This window comes from Delphinus delphis, chromosome 1 (genome assembly GCF_949987515.2).
Source record: "Delphinus delphis chromosome 1, mDelDel1.2, whole genome shotgun sequence".
Taxonomy (NCBI): Eukaryota; Metazoa; Chordata; class Mammalia; order Artiodactyla; family Delphinidae; genus Delphinus; species Delphinus delphis.
Window position 1 is genome coordinate 95,055,864 of NC_082683.1, and position 18,544 is coordinate 95,074,407.

General features: G+C 35.5%; 1 protein-coding gene and 1 pseudogene across 1 annotated transcript in view; one reads left to right on the top strand and one right to left on the bottom strand.

Moving 5' to 3' along the window:
• STXBP3 (syntaxin binding protein 3) overlaps positions 1-18,544 on the top strand; it is a 53,255-nt gene that overhangs the window by 33,353 nt on the left and 1,358 nt on the right. The window contains exons 12-18 of the mRNA XM_060026481.1: positions 5,694-5,759; positions 6,838-6,918; positions 7,804-7,942; positions 8,233-8,339; positions 8,891-8,983; positions 11,557-11,642; positions 17,954-18,102. Coding sequence (XP_059882464.1) covers positions 5,694-5,759; positions 6,838-6,918; positions 7,804-7,942; positions 8,233-8,339; positions 8,891-8,983; positions 11,557-11,642; positions 17,954-18,102 — 721 coding nt within the window. The remainder of the gene's footprint in view (positions 1-5,693; positions 5,760-6,837; positions 6,919-7,803; positions 7,943-8,232; positions 8,340-8,890; positions 8,984-11,556; positions 11,643-17,953; positions 18,103-18,544) is intronic.
• Positions 16,574-17,402, bottom strand: LOC132434857 (large ribosomal subunit protein eL37 pseudogene; annotated as a pseudogene).

Below are 18,544 nucleotides of genomic sequence, written 5' to 3' on the forward strand. Positions count from 1 at the left end.
TTTAGCCAATTGCATTAATGCATTCTTGTTAGATTTTTTATATTGAGGTATAATTTACCTAAGTAAAGTGCACAAATCTTAAATGTATACTGAATAACTTTTTACATACATATATATGTATTCATACACACACATACCTGTGGAACTACCACCTAAATTAAGGTATAGGACATTTCTGTCATTTCAGAAAGTTGCACAATAATATCTGTGAATAAAGAAAATTTAGCCTGATCCTTTCGAATCTGTATACCTTTTAAACTAGTTTTCTTAGTAGTTAATACCTCCTAGCTGTATAATGTAGACTAGAACTGGTGACAGGATATCCTTGTCTCATTCCCAACCTAAGGGAAAATGTGTTTGATATTTCATCATTGAGTATTATGGTAGTTTTAGATTATTTTAGATACATCCTTTGTCAGATTAAGAAGTTCCCTTCTATTCCATATTTGCCAACAGGTTTTTTTTTGGTTTTGTTTTTTAAATCAGCAGTAGGTGTTGGATTTCATCAAATGCTTTATCAGCACCTATTGAAATTTTTTTCCCTCTTTTATTCTTTTAATGTGATAAGTTACATTCATTGATTCTCTAACATTAAACCAACCATGCATTCTTGGAATTAGCTCCACTTAGTCATGATACTTTATCCTTTTCCTATATCGCACTAGATTCTATTTGCTAATATTTTGCTTAGAATGTTTACTTATAGGTTTATGAACAATAGTATTTCCCTGTAATAATTCGTGTGTGTGTGTGTGTGTGTGTGTGTGTGTGTGTGTGTGTGTGTGTGTGTGAGTGAGAGAGAGAGAGAGAATCTTGTCAGGTTTTGGCAGCAAAATTATATTGGTCTTTAAATGAGTTGTAATGTTTTCCCTCTCATTCTCTGGAAGTGTTTGTGTAAGATTGTTATTACTTGTCTCATCATTGCTTGGAAGACTTCACAACTGAAGCAGTCTGGGCATGGAGTTTTCCATTTTTATGGGGAAGTCTTTACTTACAAATTCTTTAATAGTTACAGAACTATTCAGATTTTTAATTTTTTTATATCAGTTTTGGGGTGTTCATTTTTAAGGGATTTGTCTATTATATCTTCATTTTCAAATATCCTCTTATTATCTTTTCAGTGTCTGTAGAACCTATAGCTGTGTGCTACTTATTTAATCCTAATATTGTTAATTTGTGTTTTAGCCTACATACTATTAATATCCCTATATATATAATTAGTATTTCAAAGAACCAACTTTTGGCTTTGCTGATTTCTCTACTGTATGTTAGTTTTATGTTGAATTGATTTCTACTCATTTTTATTTCCTACCTTCAGTTTTCTTTGGCTTGTTTTTCTTTTTCTAACTTCTTGAGTTGTATGTTTACAGCACTGATTTTCAACCTTTTTTCTCTTACTATATATATTTATTTATTTCCTTCTTAACATTGTTGTAGCTGCATTCCCCAAGTTTTGGAATAACCTATTTTTATTTCGATTCAGCTCAAAATGTTTTCTAACTCTCATTGTGATTTCTTCTTTGACTTATGTGTTATATAGGAATATGTTTTTTAATTTCAAAGAGTTTGGGAATTTTCTACTTGTCTTTCTGTTATTGAATTGTAATTTAACTATATAGTGGTCAGAGAATGTGCAATGTATGATTTCAGTCCTTTGAAATTTGTTCAGACTTGACTTGTGACCTGTCATACGATCTATTGTGGTTAAGTACCCAATGTGTACTTGAATACAAATTCTATGTGTGTCAATTAAATGAAGTTGGTTCATCATGTTATTCAAATATTCTATTTCTTTACTCATTTTTTATCTGGTTTTTATATCAGTTACTGAGAATGGTATCGCTTATGGCTATGAATTAGTCTATTTTTTTTAGAATATTGTCAACTTTCAAAGCTATATCAACTGATAAAGCCATGTTAATTATAGTCTTTATAAATTTAAGATAGTTACCTTTCTGTTGAATTTATCTTTTATCAATACAAAATGTCATTTTGTTTTTCATTTGCAATATTTCTTGACTTAAGCTCTACTTTGTCTGATTTTAATATAGCCATACCTGCTTTATTTTGGCTAGTGTTTACATGGTATATCTTTTCTCATCCTTTATTTTCTCCAATTTGTGCCTTTATGTTTAAAGTGTGCTTCTTAAAAAGAGTTTGTATTGATAGTTGAGGTTTGTTTGTTTATTCAATCTGATGATCCTTATCTTTTAATTAGAATGTTTAAGTTCATCTGTATTTCATGTAATTATTGATATAGTTGAATTTTTTACCATCTTATTTGTTTTCTCTTTATTTTATCCTTTTCCTTTTCTGCCTTCTTTATATATATAGGCCTTTTTTTTTTCTTTAAACTATTCCATTTTGTCTCCAAAATAAACTTTTGTTTTACCTTTTGGTATCCTTCCTGTAGTCATCATGTTGGGTACTACAAAATGTATCCTTATTATCACAGTGTACCTTAAAGTATACTTTTGCCACGTCCTAAAGAATTCAAGAACCTTATAATAGTTTAACTCCATTTACCTCCCTTTGTCTTTTGTGCTATTGTTGTCATATATTTTACTTTAACATGTGTTATAAAGTCAGGATGTTATTTTTGTTTTAAATTCTCAATAGACTTTTATATTGTCCACATAAATTTGAAATCTGTTGTTATTTATTCCTTATTGCTCTTCAGTGTTTCCATCTGGGCTGGATGATTTCTCTCAACTTTTGTTTTTATCTAAGGATATCTGTGTTTTACGGGTTTTACAGAGACACTTACTGTATTTAGAATTCAAAGTTGGCGGTTCTTTTTTTTCTTTCAGCAATTTAAAGATTTAAATATGTCACCTTTTGGCTACCATCATTTCTGTTAAAGAAGCCAGCTGTCATGTTACTGTTAATTTCCTGAAGATAAAGTGTCTTTTTAAAGATTTTTGTCTTTATCTTTTAGTTTTAGCAATGTGACCATAATATGCCTTACTATGATGTGTTATTGTTGGTATTTATCCTCCTTGGGTTTATTGAGCTTCTTGAATCACTGGGTTGGTAACTTTCTTCATATTTGTAAAATTCTTGGCTCTTATTTCCTCACATCTTGATTTTGTCCTAGTCTGTCTTTCCTCTCCTTCTAGGATTCCATTCACTTGTGTTTTAGATTTTTGGACCATATTCTACGTCTCTTCTATTCTGTTCCTTATTTTCCCACTTTTTTCCTCCTCTGTGCTTTAATTAAATATTTTCTATTAACCTGACTTTCAGTCCCCTACTTTTTTTTTTTTTTTGTGGTACACGGGCCTCGCACTGTTGTGGCCTCTCCCGTTGCAGAGCACAGGCTCCGGACGCGCAGGCCCAGCGGCCATGGCTCATGGGCCCAGCCGCTCCGCAGCATATGGGATCTTCCCGGACCGGGACACGAACCCATGTCCCCTGCATTGGCAGGCGGACTCTCAACCACTGTGCCACCAGGGAAGCCCGAGTCTCCTACTTTTGTCTGTTGTATCCAGTCTGCAGTTAAACCCATTCAACATATTGTTTCTTAAACTGCATTAGAAAGTAAAGTTCCCCCTTTATAGTATAAAATTGTATGAGTTTTGACAAATGTATACTCTCATATAACCACAACCAAGATATAGAACAATTCCATCAACACCTCCCCCCACAATTGCCTTGTGCCACTTTGTAGGCAACCTCTCCACTCAACTCTGATCCCCTCAGAAACACTGATCTATTTTCTTTCCTATAGTTTTGCCTTTTCTAGAATGACAGCTAAATAGAATAATACAATATGGCTTTTTCATTTAATATAATGCACTTGACATTCATCCATGTGACATGTAACAGTAGCTTCAACACTTTTTATTGCTGAGTAGTATTCCATTGTATGGATATACTACATTTTATCTGTTCACAAGTTGCAGAACATTTAGGTTTTTTCCAAGTTGTTGACAATTACAAATAAAGCCACTGTGAACATTCAGGTTTTGTGTGAACAAATGTTTTCATTCAGTTGGATAAATAAGAGTAAGATTGCTGGGTCATATGGTAAATGTATATTTAATTTTCTAGGAAACTTCCAAACTGTTTTCCTAATTTGCTGTACCATTTTACAGTCTCACCAACAATGTATGAGTCATTCGTTGTGTTTTTAATTTCAAAGTTGCATTTAATTCTAGGGCATCCATTGAATTTTTTTTTTTTTTTTTTGTGGTATGCGGGCCTCTCAATGTTGTGGCCTCTCCCGCTGCGGAGCACAGGCTCCGGACGTGCAGGCTCAGCGGCCATGGCTCACGGGCCCAGCCACTCTGCGGCATGTGGGATCCTCCGGACCGGGGCACGAACCCGCGTCCCCTGCATCGGCAGGCGGACTCAACCACTGCACCACCAGGGAAGCCCCATTGAATTTTTTTAATAAAGTCTATAATTCTCTATTGAAATACTCCATCTTTTCATCCATTTAGTTCATCTTTTCCCCTGTTTTCTTTAACATAAGTATGATATTTTAAAGTCCTTGTCTGCTAACTCCAGCGTCTGGGTTTTCTTGGGTCTACTTTTATTGACTGTTTCATCACTTGAGTATCCATCACTTTTTCCTGTTTTACATGTCCAGTAATATATTACTGTATGTTAGACATTGTGGATGCTATGTTGCAAAGGCTCTTGGTGATGTTCTCTTTACTAAGAGTATTGAGTTCTGTTCTGGCAGGCAGTTAATTTTTTAGTGAATAACCTTGATTCTGTTGAGACTTCATGTCAGGCTTTTGTTATGTTGAGTGTATTTCACTTTTGCATTTAGTCTGAAGATATAGTCCTTCCAGGACTAAATGTCTGGGATGTTCACTTAGAACTGTCTACTTTGTCTGGATCAGAGAATGCCAATATTGTCTTGCATTAAGACCCCTCTGAAATCTCTGCAGTCGTTCTCTGCTAGGCCTTTAAGAGTTATGCCCTGTATATGTGCAGCTTAGTATTTGGCCAGGGATGCTAAGGCAACCCTTCTACACGTCTTTGAGTTATGTTGTGACTGGCTCTTTTCTGTATTAACCCTGGACCCCAACCCCTACCTCAGTAGCCCCAAACTCTGATCTCTTTTTCCTCTGCCCAGAGAGACTTGCTTTCTACTTAAACTCTACTTCCTTTCACTGTGTTTTGGAAAATGTTTCAGGGAAGAGCCAGGATGAGTGCAGGGATCACCGTCTATGCTTTCCTTTGCTCAAGTAACCTAGCTTTGAGCTATTTTTGAAAAATCCTTTGCCTGAAAGCTGTTGTCTTTTTTATTTTGTCCAATTTTGTTTTTGTTTATGGAGGGAGAATTTTTTCTTTTTTTTTTTGCGGTACGCGGGCCTCTCACTGTGTGGCCTCTCGTGTTGTGGAGCACAGGCTCCAGACGCACAGGCTCAGTGGCCATGGCTCACGGGCCCAGCCGCTCCGCGACATGTGGGATCCTCCCAGACTGGGGAACGAACCCGTGTCCCCTGTATCGGCAGGCGGACTCTCAACCACTGCGCCACCAGGGAACCCCCCGGAGAATAATTTTTATATCAGTTACTTTATCATGGCTGCAACTGGAAACCTTGAATTTGTTTTCTTTTTAAAATTGCCAAATATTTAGTAAATTAGTAAATATTTAAAACTACAGGATTTTAAAGTTGTTATATAAAAATAACTGAATCATAAGTTTGTTTTAAAAAATGTTTTATTTTTCCTAGACATCACTTAGTGCTCTTGCCCAACTGATGAAAAAGATGCCCCATTTCCGTAAACAGATTACTAAGGTAAGCAGTATCATACAGAAGATATGTTATCATTTTTAGTTTATTAGTCCATCCAGTTCTGTAGTCAGGTTTAGCAGTGGGTGTCATGGAATACTTGGTGTTAGTTGTCCTCTAAAACCTTACTTTAGGTCTGAGAAATACCCCAAATATCTAAGCTCCCCAATAGAGTTCTCTCTATATATACTCTTGATTTATATCTTTATCTTGAATAGCCAAACAGAAAAAGCTTAATATTTATCAACTTAATAAGAAGATTCAACATTGGATTGACAAGTGGTTGTTGTTATACTTGGTTCGTTGAATTAATAGTTATTTTTTAAATTTTATTTATTTATTTATTTATTTTTGGTTGCATTGGGTCTTCATTGCTGCATGCCGGCTTTCTCTAGTTGTGGTAAGCAGGGGCTACTCTTCATTGCGGTGTGCGGACTTCTTACTGTGGTGACTTCTCTTGTTGTGGAGCATGGGCTGTAGGCATGCTGGCTTCAGTAGTGGTGGCGCACAGGCTTAGTTGCTCCGCGGCATGTGGGATCTTCCTGGACCAGGGCTCAAACCCGTGTCCCCCTGCATTGACAGGCGGATTCTTAACCACTGCGCCACCAGGGATGTCTGAATTAATAGTTATATATCAGTAGATTTAAGAGCAATCAAAGTTGTGTGGGCAGGTAAAGTTTTGTTTTTTTGCTGTTCCAGTCCTTCTTACAAGTATTTATCAGAATAATATTTACATATTTTTATCATATTGCTTCCTAATCAAGAATCAATAACATAAATTCAAACTTTTTCTGCTTGCCTTTAAGGACTTCACTATTTTTTTCTCACCTTATTTTTCACTACTCATAAGCCCAACACAAATTCAACCCTTCCATTCTGTTTTTTGTGGTCTGTTGATTATCCCCTGTAGATCATGGTAATTTTCACTTTTTTCCGTTCTCGAGATGTTTCCCTTGATCTACATGGTACCTCCTTCCCACCAAAGCCCATGCTTTCCTTCAGGCCCATCTCAAAAGTTTAATATTATCAGTTACACAGAAAGAAATGAAAATGCTTTAAATGATTGATTTCTTCTGTTTTTCAGCAAGTTGTTCATCTTAACTTAGCAGAAGATTGCATGAATAAGTTCAAGCCTAATATAGAAAAGCTCTGCAAAACTGAACAGGTATGTGCAGAGCCAGTAATACCTATGTTCAGGATAGATTTCCAGAATTAACTTTGTAACGTAAAACCTAACTTTTTGTTCAATACAGTGCACTAGATCACAGAACCTCTTTTAGAAGGAGACTCACCCACTTGGTTTAATACATCATTCCTTACCAACGCTAACAAGTAGCTATACAGTATCATAGTAAGCAGTCCCTCCTAATCTGTGATTATGCATTTTTGGTTGAATGGGATGATTTAAGTGTTTGGAGCATTAATTCAGGGTAGCACTGTTGGCAGGCCTTTTTCAGTGGGTGCAGCATTTAAGGCAGCATCCTGCAGAGTACTGTGTAGGCACATTTAATTAAAGTCTCCTCTATAATGCCAAAACTATTTAGATCAGTGCTGTCTAATAGAAATAGATTGCAAGTCATGTATAATTTTAAATATTCTAGTAGTCACATTAAAAAGGTAAAAAGAAATGAGTGTGGTTAACTTTATTTGATTTAACCCAGTATATCCAAAATATTATTTTGACATGTAATCAATATAAAACAATTATTGAAATATTTTACATCCTTTTTTTCACAAACAAGTCCTCAGAATCTGGTGTTTTAACTTAGAGCACATCTTAATTCAGACTAGACACATTTCAAGTGCTCAGTAGCCACATGCAGCTCATGTCTACCATATTAGCAAAGGTATAGATTAATGATTTTCTTCTCTGAATTATTTTTTGACTTTTTACATTTTGTACAGTATTAGTTTACAAGTGATACTCACATTTTCCTGTGAAAAGGCATCAGTGTTCCATTAAAATTTGGCAAGTTTTAGTAATAGGTTTTTTTTAACTGAAAAATGAATTTGGATCATAGACCACTAACTATATTTCATTTTCGTTAAGGACCTGGCACTTGGAACTGACGCAGAAGGACAGAAAGTCAAAGATGCTATGCGAGTACTCCTTCCAGTTCTGCTCAGCAAAAATCATGATAATTATGATAAAATAAGAGCAATCCTACTTTATATATTCAGTATTAATGGTAATGCAGACTGTTTATTTTCTTGAATATATTAAATTACCCAGCTCTAAAATCATTTTACAATAAGTGGTTTACTATTTGATCATAAGAAAATCTTAGAAAATTCAAAAGTAGTGGCTACAGTTGGTTAAGATAAATAAAAGGAAAAATGTGAAATTGGGAGTGTACTGAAGGGTATATAATTTAAATGTTTGCTTTTTTAAAAAAAGCTTTATTCTTGGATACCTAAAACCTGGAAATGATTATGGTAGCAATTATTTGACTGTGCTCTCATATTTTACTTATCTAAGGAACTACGGAAGAAAACTTGGACAGGTTGATCCAGAATGTAAAGATAGAAAATGAGAGTGACATGATTCGTAACTGGAGTTACCTTGGTGTTCCCATTGTCCCTCCCGTAAGAAATTTTACATTCTGTATATACTTATACATACGCATGTGTGGTCATTTGCATTAAATATGTTTTCTTATCTGGGAATCCATGTGGACAGTCTTCTTAATTTTACTCTGTTGATTTGGTAAGTAAAATATTAATAATTTCATTTTTTTCCATATATGGGTAATTTGGACAAGTACATTTTTCTAGTGAATTTATATCTTACAGCTTCTGTTGTAATTTGCTATTTACGCTTTTCTTTTTATGATTCATTTATAGCAGAATTTGAAGAACTCTGTATAGAATCTCACTCTTTCCCATCGAGTTTTATATAAGCACTTTGGAGTAAACATATTTTCTGATATTATCACAAATTTTATCATTAATGCACAAAATACTGTGAAGTTACATGACCACGCCTGTTCAGATTTTTTGAGTAGGCTTTTCCACTCTTAGTTTTAAGTCAACTGCACCATAGTGTTTGTTGTAAATTAAACATCTTGTTAGAAAACTTAAGAGAATATCACTAAATAAAATTACTGATTTTTAATTTTTTCCTCTAATTATATTAGTCTCAACAAGGCAAACCATTAAGAAAGGATCGGTCTGCAGAAGAAACGTTTCAGCTCTCTCGATGGACACCTTTTATCAAAGATATTTTGGAGGTAAAATTAATTAAATTTTATTTATACCTGAGTGCCCTTCTGTACAATATTTTTTACTCTTTGTATATTTATCTGTCAGTCTGAGCATATCTATGGGTCAGGAATTATCTGCAGTACTGGGAGAGTTCACAAAAGAAGGCTGTATCTGGTGTTAAGGGAGGAAAGGAAACTCTTGAAGATTCTCTCCTTAAAGACTGCAAATTCATACCACTGACTGACTCAAAATAAATTAAAAAAAATAAAGCACACACATGTTTTATGAAAAAAACTCTGTTTGAAATAACTATATGTAGCAGAAATATAAATAATTTAGTTGAATGAAAGTTCAACAAAATAACATTTGTTTATGACCACTATTAGAAAGTGTTAGACTCCAGTATTCTTGGAAATGTATTTGTGATTAAAATGTAAACCTCCAATGGAATATTACCCAGCCATACAAAGAAACGAAATTGAGTTATTTGTAGTGAGGTGGATGGACCTAGAGACTGTCGTACAGAGTGAAGCAAGTCAGAAAGAGAAAAATACCATATGCTAACACATATATATGGAATCTTAAAAAGAAATGGTTCTGAAGAACCTGGGGCAGGACAGGAATAAAGACACAGATGTAGAGAATGGACTTGAGGACACGGGGAGGGGGAAGGGTAAGCTGGGACGAAGTGAGAGAGTGGCATGGACTTATATATACTACCAGATATAAAATAGATAGTTAGTGGGAAGCAGCTTCACAGCACAGGGAGATCAGCTCGGTGCTTTGTGACCACCTAGAGGGGTGGGATAGGGAGGGTGGGAGGGAAACACAAGAGGGAGGAGATATGGAAATATATGTATATGTATAGCTGATTCACTTTATTATAAAGCAGAAACTAACACACCATTGTAAAGCAATTATACTCCAGTAAAGATGTTAAGAAAAAAATGTAAGCCTCACTATAGTTTGCTTTTATAGTCAACAGATGGCTGATGCCTTTAGTACTGTTTACTTTTAGAAAATAATATTCAATTATAGGAAATCAGAAAATGAACTAATAAAAATCACATTATGAGCTCAATAAAGCCATGACATTGATTCTTCAGTCATAATCAGATAGTTCTATTTATTCTAATTTGCCTTTAACTTATTAAACTTTAATTTCTACTTTCCTATGGAAACTAATTGTGTACAATTTATTCCTATGATTTTTCTGTTTTACTTGACTAATTCTATGTCATTCACACATGCTTAATATAGATGAAAAGTTTAAAGAGTTTAGACTTTTTTTTCTGCAGCATAAGTTGTTTTTTTTTTCCTGATCCATAACAAGGATATAGAACTAAGTAGTTTTTCTTTGCTAGTATTTTAAAAATAAGAATTGACCTTCTCAAACCCTTTAACAAGAATTTGCATATTAAATTCAGAAAACCCACTTTTACCTCAGTGGCAGTCTATGGCCTTCAGGGTTTCAACTGAAACTTGGTTTCTTCACATCTTGCAGTCTTATTGAAATATTCTAGGACTTCTGAGTACCTTGTGCCCATTCCTTGTCCATTCCTACTTATTGATACCATTTGTACAACCATGCTCTAATGCAGTGGTCTCTAAACTTTCTTGATCATGCATACTTAATCATAATAGATGTGATCAGGAGCCTAGAGTATATGATTATTTATTTATAAACTATATAAATTCTGTATTGATAAAATACTATGTGTACAGTATATACAATTACACAAAAATATATAATAAAATATTAACCCTAAAAAGAAGGAAAATTTTAAAAATGAAATGAAAAGGAAAGCCTTGCTCATCCCATTGGCTTGTCTTGAATACACCTAGGCCACATTCTGTTTTAGAGCCACCGCTATGAAGGGCAAGGCCTGGACTCCAGTAGCCTAAGAGGTCTGTCAGGATTAAGATGGTATTTAGAAACCCCCAGCACTGGGCTTCCCTGGTGGCGCAGTGGTTAAGAATCTGCCTGCCAATGCAGGGGACACGGGTTCAAGCCCTGGTCTGGGAAGATCCCACATGCTGCGGAGCAGCTAAGCCCATACGCCACAACTACTGAGCCTGTGCTCTAGAGCCCGTGTGCCACAGCTACTGAAGCCCACATGCCTAGAGCCCGTGCTCCGCAACAAGAGAAGCCATCGCAATGAGAAGACTGTGCACTGCAACGAAGAGTAGCCCTTGCTCACCACAACTAGAGAAAGCCCGTGCACAGCAAGAAAAGACCCAACACAGCCTAAATAAATAAATAAATAATAAAATAAATAAATTTATTTTTTAAAAAAGGAACCCCTAGCACTCTAAAGATAAAGATCCTTATAAGGTACCTGGAATTCTCACACCAAAATGGGAACCCTCCAGATGAAGAAATACAGGCATGCAATAAATATTAGTTTAATAAGTAAATGATTTCATTAATTTTTGTAGCAATTAAGATTTGTTTCAAAAAGAGGGCTAACCTTATTTTATTAAATATATATCCTTATGTTCCTTAATTGTAAACACAAGTTTTGAGTTTTATGTAAAACAAACAAAATCCTGGAATTTACAATATTTTCTTGGTGGTTTTAATTCTTTTCTTTCCTAGGATGCCATTGATAATAGATTAGATTCAAAAGAGTGGCCATATTGTTCCCAGTGTCCAGCAGTATGGAATGGCTCAGGAGCTGTAAGGTAAAACCTATAAATGAAAACCAGTGAAATTTTCACTATGAAATTACAGACTAATAACTGAAAAGATACACAGGTATTCCTATATTGGTAACTCTTCTTGAAGCATATAGTCACTTAAAAGGCAGTTTTTCTTTAACTGTAACCTGTTTTAGATGAGTCCAGATAAGCAATATGAAAATGTGCCTTATAATAAAATAAACTTTCATGAAACTAGAGAAGAATTTCTCCACTCATCTTTTTTTTTCTTCACATTAGCGGAGGACATAATCCTTTTTGATGATTTTTTTGGTGATAAAATATTTGAGACATTCAGAAAGCTATAGACAATATTATAATGCATACCCTATACTCAGTGCCCAGCTTAACAAATGAATCATAAATACAGTTCAAGCTTCCTATATATCACTCTCTGATTTTTATTCTCCCTTTCTTCACTATCCTGAATTTGGTGTTTACCATTCACCTGTGCATCTTTATACATTTCTACATATATCTGTATTCTAAATTATGTATAGAGTTGTGTTTTGCAGGATTTTTCTCTTGGTCTTTGGCTTTTAGCAGTTTAACTATGATGTGTCTAGGCGGAGTTCTTTTTGTGTTTATTCTACCTGGGGTAGTTGAGTTTTCTTGGATCTACAAGTTAATATTTTTCATCAAATTTTGGGAAGTTTTCAGTTGCTGTTTCTTCAAATTTTTTTTCTGCCTGTTTCTCTCTCCCTCTTCTTTTGAAACTCCATTACTCATGTGTTGGAAAGTTTGACTTTGTCTCATGGGTCACTGAGGCTGTTTACCTTTCTTCCACCTTTTTTCTTTCTGTTCTTCAGATATGCTAATATCTATTGATCCATCTTCAATTCTTTGATTCTTTCTTCTGACATCTCAAATCTGCTATTGAGCCCATCTAGTGAATTTTTCATTTCAGTTTTTGTGCTTTTCACATTTTGAATTTCCATTTGCTTCTTTTTTAGTTTCCATTTCTCTTTTGAAATTCCCCATTGATTAACATAGTATCAGCATGCTTTTCTTTAATTATTTGATCATATTTATAATAGATTCTTCAAAGTCTGCTAATCCAACATCTGGATTCACTCAGGGTCAGTTTCTATTGATGGCTTTTTTCCAACGTGTGGGACACACTTTACTGTTTTCTTACATATCTACTAATTTTTGCTTGAAAGTTGGATCTTTTAGATACTGTACTGTAGCAACTCTAAATTGTTTTTTGTTTTAGTAACTTGTGTGGACTTAAGCTGTGGGATCACTGCCCCCTGCAGTTTAGCCACTGATGTCATTGCAGGGGTTTTTAATTTTAAATTTAATTTTTTTGCTTGGTTCCTAGTGGTTGCCCTATGTCTGAATAGTTTAGAGGTCAGCCAGTTACCTGGGCAGAGGTTGTGTTTAGACACCTCACGCCTTCCATCATCTGCTGATCAATCCGAGTGTGGGTTAAGAACTGCATTACAAGTCAGAGTCAGTTCTTGAGTCTTCCCCCCCGCCACCACCACCCTTCTTTTTTTTCCTATTCTTTCCCTGGGCTTTCTCTGGCTTGTCCTGGCACAAGCATAATTTGGCAGTCAGCTAAGGATGTGGGGAGAGTTTGTCTTTGTCTTCTTTGGCTTTCGTATGTTCAGGATTTCCCCATTAAATTTCTGGCTGATGTGCCACCTATCCCATACTGGGACCAAGATGTTGTGCTACCAGAGCTGCAGGTCTTCCTGTTCTAAACCAGGTCTGCCGTTTTTAACTAGCAAAGCTGCAGGATTTTGTACTCCCTTCGCTCCCTACCTTGAATCAAGTCTTCCACCTCAGGCAGTAAAGTTGGTGGTTTTCTCAGCCAGCCTGAGGTCAGTAAAGCTATAGTTTTTGCTGACTGAGTTGGAAGAACAGTGCAGGTTGAGTGTAGCCTCAGGCTAGAAGGTCACGTAGTCACTACCACCATTCTTACCAATATGCTAACATATTTTTTAAGAGTAAATGCTTCTCAATTTGCTGTTTGCCTGTGGTTGATTTCCAAGTGACCTGAACTGGTTTTTCCCCCCACAACTTCATCCAGGTTTATACTTGTTTTCTTGGACGGCAATCTTCTGACCATCTTATTCCGCCATGACCACAAGTTGTCTTTGACTGTGTTTTTAATCTTAATATACATGGTGTCATCTTGTATGTGTCCTCCTGCAACTTCCTTTTTAAATTTCCCTCAACATTATGTTTGTGAAATGTATCCCAAATTGATAACATGCATAAATTTTCACTGCTGGTTGGTGTATTCTTATGTGAGTATCACAGTTTATTCATGTATTTTCCACACAAAGGAAATTTAGGCTGTGTCAAAACTGGCAGCATTACAAACAATATGCAATGAGCATTCTTGTACATTTACGTGTGTTTGAGTATATCTCTAGGGTGATTCTCTTGGTCTGAGGACTTTTTCTTTAGTTTTATTTTTCCCTTTTCTCCTGGTTTGGAAGTTATATAGCCTTTTTGTACTTTTGTAGCTATTATCCTTAGAATTTTAGTACACTTCTTTGACTGAACAAAGTCTGAGATTAGTTATCTTTGCCCTTCTCATGAACAATACAGAACTTTAGAACAACTTAATTCAAACTACACACCCTTTAAATGTTCTCTTAATTGTTTTCACCTTATATCTTTTTTATTTCCCAAATTAATGATGAGCATTATTATTTTTTTAGTTGTGTGTGCATACTAACCAGTTATATTGCGCACCACTTCTGCTTTCATCCCTTTTTTTAAAAATTAATTTTATTTTACTTTTGGCTGCGTTGGGTCTTTGTTGCTGCACGCAGGAGTTGCAGTGAGCGGGGTCTACTCTTTGTTGTGGTGCACAGGCTTCTCATTGCAGTGGCTTCTCTTGTTGTGGAGCATGGGCTCTAGGTGCATGGGCTTCACTGGTTGTGGCATGCGGGCTCAGTAATTGTGGCTCATGGGCTCTAGAGCACAGGCTCAGTAGTTGTGCCGCACGGGCTTAGTTGCTCCATGGCATGTGGGATCTTCCCGGACCAGGGATCAAACCTGTGTCCCCTGCATTGGCAGGTGGATTCTTAACCACTGCACCACCAGGGGAGTCCCTTGCATCCCGTTTTTTGGGCTCATTTGTTTTCTTTTCTGAAATATATCCTATCCTTTAGAAGTTTCTTCAGTGTGGGTCTGTTGGTGGTAGGGTCTCTGTGGTTTTGTCTGTCTGAAAATGTCTTCATTTTGTCATTGTTCTTATATGATAGCTTTGAATTTCTAGGCTCATGTTAATTTTCACTCAACACTTTGAAATGTTATTCTCCTGTTTCTTGGTTTCCATTTTAGCTCTTGGGAAGGTGTGTGTATGGGGATGGGGTGTTTTCAGACAGTTTTGTCGTACTTTTATAGGTAATTTGCCTTTTCTCTCTGGTGCTTTTTGTGTTTGGTATTCTGTACATTTCCTGTGCTGTGTCTACCTGAGGGTTTATTTTTATTTCTTTCCTTGGGATTCAGTGTGTTTCCTAAAATCTGAAGTTTCATATCTTCCATAAATTCTTCAAATATTGCCACTTCTGCAGTCTTGGTTTTATTCAAACATCTCATTTTATCTTCATGCCTCATAATCCCTCAAGTTTTAATATTTCTTTTACTTTTTGTGTTTCCTTTTGGAAATTTTTCTTTGGATTTAGTTTTCAATTCTTTAGTTCTTTCTTAAATTTGTGCCTAATCTGCTGAGTAAACTGTATATATGTATATATTTTTTGAGCTTCTATGTTCATTGACTTTACTTTTCCTTTATTTTAGAAGTTCTCCTTGTTTCTTTTTCAAATATGCTTGGACTTCTTTGTTATTTTGTCATGCTTTCTGTTCTACTTTATTATCATTTATCATTTTCAACATACTTAATTTTAGACTATTTTTTACTAAATTCAACATCTGACATTCTTTGGGGTCTAATTTTACTGCCTTTTTCATTTCCGCAGACACTTATGCTTGCTTATTTCCTCATGTGCTTCATAATTTTGGATTCTGAACTTATTTCAGTAGCCAGGATTGAGAGTGGGTACCTTCAGAGAGGTTTTGCATTTGCTTCTGCCGAGGTTAGAGACTTTTTTCTTTTGTGTGTTAATTTCTCAGTTGGGGTTCCCCAGCCTATGAAGGTCGTGTAAATTAGAGCTCTCACGAGACAGGCCTGTGTTGAATTATCAGGCAAGAAGCTTCTTTGTCATCTCCCCTTGCTTTTGAGTGTGTCCTGACCTTATGCTGGGGTGTCACCTCCCCATCTCTACCTTGCACAATATCCAAGACTTTGTCTTCTGTGTTCATTAAACAGGGAAACACCCAGACCCCTTGTTTGCTAAGATTAGACTAACACTGTAAGGCAGAGCAAGCCTCAACTCAGTTTACCACTCTAGTTTTTAGTTTCCTTTGTGCTGCTGCTGGCCCTTGAAGATTGCTCCTACTTGTTTACTTTCAGCTATGCTTTTAAAAAGATGTTTGCTCTTATTTTAACCAATGCCTCTAGGTGCTTTCTAGAGTGAGATTTTCAGGATTTTAGTTAATTTAAATTTAAATAGCCTCACGTGGCTAGTGGCTGCTATCTTGGCCAGTGTGCAGATCTAGAGCAATCTGAGGGGGGAAGTAGTAGAAATTGTAGTTCTATTTGTTTAGTGCTTTCCTAGTACTAGATTCCATACTTAGTGTATTCTGTACATTATTTCATTAGATCTTGAAAACAACCCTTTAGGTTTAGAGAGAGGTTAAGGAACTTGCTAAAAATCATAGAGAATTAAAAAGAAGCAGAATCAGAGTTGAAACCCAGGTGGCTCTCTTTTTTTTTTTTAACAGCATTATTGAGTTACAATTGACTTCATAACGTATATTTTTAAGGTATACAACTTGATGTTTTGATACATATACATTGGGAAATCACCACAAACTAGTTAATATATCCATAATTACCTTTTTTTCCTTTTTTTTTCTTTTCCTTCTTTTGTGGCATAAAGACTTAATTTAAGATCTATCCTCTTAGCATATTTCACATATACAGTACAGTTTTGTTAACTATAGTCACCATGCTGTACATTAGATCTCTAGAACTTACTCATCTTGCATAGCTGAAACTTTGTGCCCTTTGAGCAACATTGCCTCTTTTTCCTCTCCACCCGTTCCCCGGCAACCAACATTGTATCCTCCACTTCTATCAATTTGGCTTTTTTATTTTATTTTATTTTTTTATTTAAAACCAGAACATTTATTGCGCGACTAGTCATTGAAGTCCTTAAGATGAACTGGTTGCTGCAACAGCTGCCCTCTTGGACTTAGGTGTTTTTCCTTCACGGAACCCATGCCTGAATCTGCGGTATACAATTTTTAGGTTCCTCATTTGAACAGTCCGGGTGGTACTTCGTCTTTTAGCTTTAGCACTCCAGTTATACTTTCTCTTCCGCTTGGCAGGATAGCCACATTTGCCACAGGTCGACTTCTGAAGGTGGTAGGCCGTAGAGCCACAGCGGTGGCACAACATGTGCGTCTTATTCCGACACTTTCCAAACAATGATGTTCCCTTCATCATCTCGCTTCTGCCACCAAGACCAAAGAGCAGTTTGACTATTTTAGATTCCACATATAAGTGAGATCATGTAGTCTTTCTGAGTCTGGCCTTTTTCACTTAGCATAATATCCTTCAGGTTCATTCATGTTGTTGCAAATGGAAGAATTTGCTTCTTTTTTAAGCCTGAATAATATTCCACTCTCTATATATACCATTTTTTTAATCCATTGATGGACATTTAGGTTGTTTTCATATCTTTCATATCTCATATCTTTCATAATACTGCAGTGACCACAGGAGTGCAGATATGTGTTCGATATCTCCTATAATCATACTTTACTAGTAGAGTTCCAGGAAGGGACGTTCTGGTACCACGTCAGCTCCAAAGCAGCACCTGTGCCTCCCTCACCCCCTCTATGTCTTTAAAACCGTATTGTCTCAATGCCACCCCCCCCTTTTTTAACTTCAGGAAGTCATAGATTTTCAGGTATACTATGTCTTTATCTGAAATAAATAAGACAGGGCCTTAGCTCTATTTTATAGGTAAAAGTGCTGAGCTAGATTATGAGTCATTTGTTCAAACTCTGTAGATCAAAATTGAACTTAAAGTGGGGCTGTCCTGCCTGGCCCTTGATGCTCCAGTCATACCATAGTTAAGTCATTTCCTTGAAATCAATGCAGCTGGTGCCAAATTTGAGTTTGCTTGAGTTGGGCTCTTTTAAAAGACTAAAAGCAGTATGGCTTTGGAAATATTTTTAATGTGTTTGTGTTTATTTTTTAGTGCTCGGCAGAAACCCAGAGCTAATTATTTAGAGGATCGAAAAAATGGGTCTAAGCTGATTGTTTTTGTAATCGGAGGAATTACATACTCTGAAATGCGTTGTGCTTATGAAGTATCTCAGGCACATAAATCCTGTGAAGTTATTATTGGTAAGACTTGTGTTTTCCTCTTTTCTGTTTTTTTAAAACAAACTCTAAATGCAAAAATATATATGTAAAACTTTATCTTGTAATTTACATTTAGGACTAAATTGTTGAGTGCAAAAAAGTATTTTTTAAATCATAGTGTGTTTTATCTGATATACCAGAGTTTTTTCCTGGTTGACTTTCTTGATTTTTTTTTTAATTAAAATTCTGATTTTGAGAGAATGAGCTTCAGAAATATTCTTTATAATCTTTATAATATATATTATATAACATATTATATATTATATATATTCTTTATAATATTCTAAATATTACATAAAGAATATATCCTTTAAAATATTACATCCTATCCTTTTCTTGCCCTCATGATTAAATAATTTTTGAAACATACATTTCTACTACAGAAATATTTTGTAATTTTTTCTGTCTGTGGACCTGACATTGG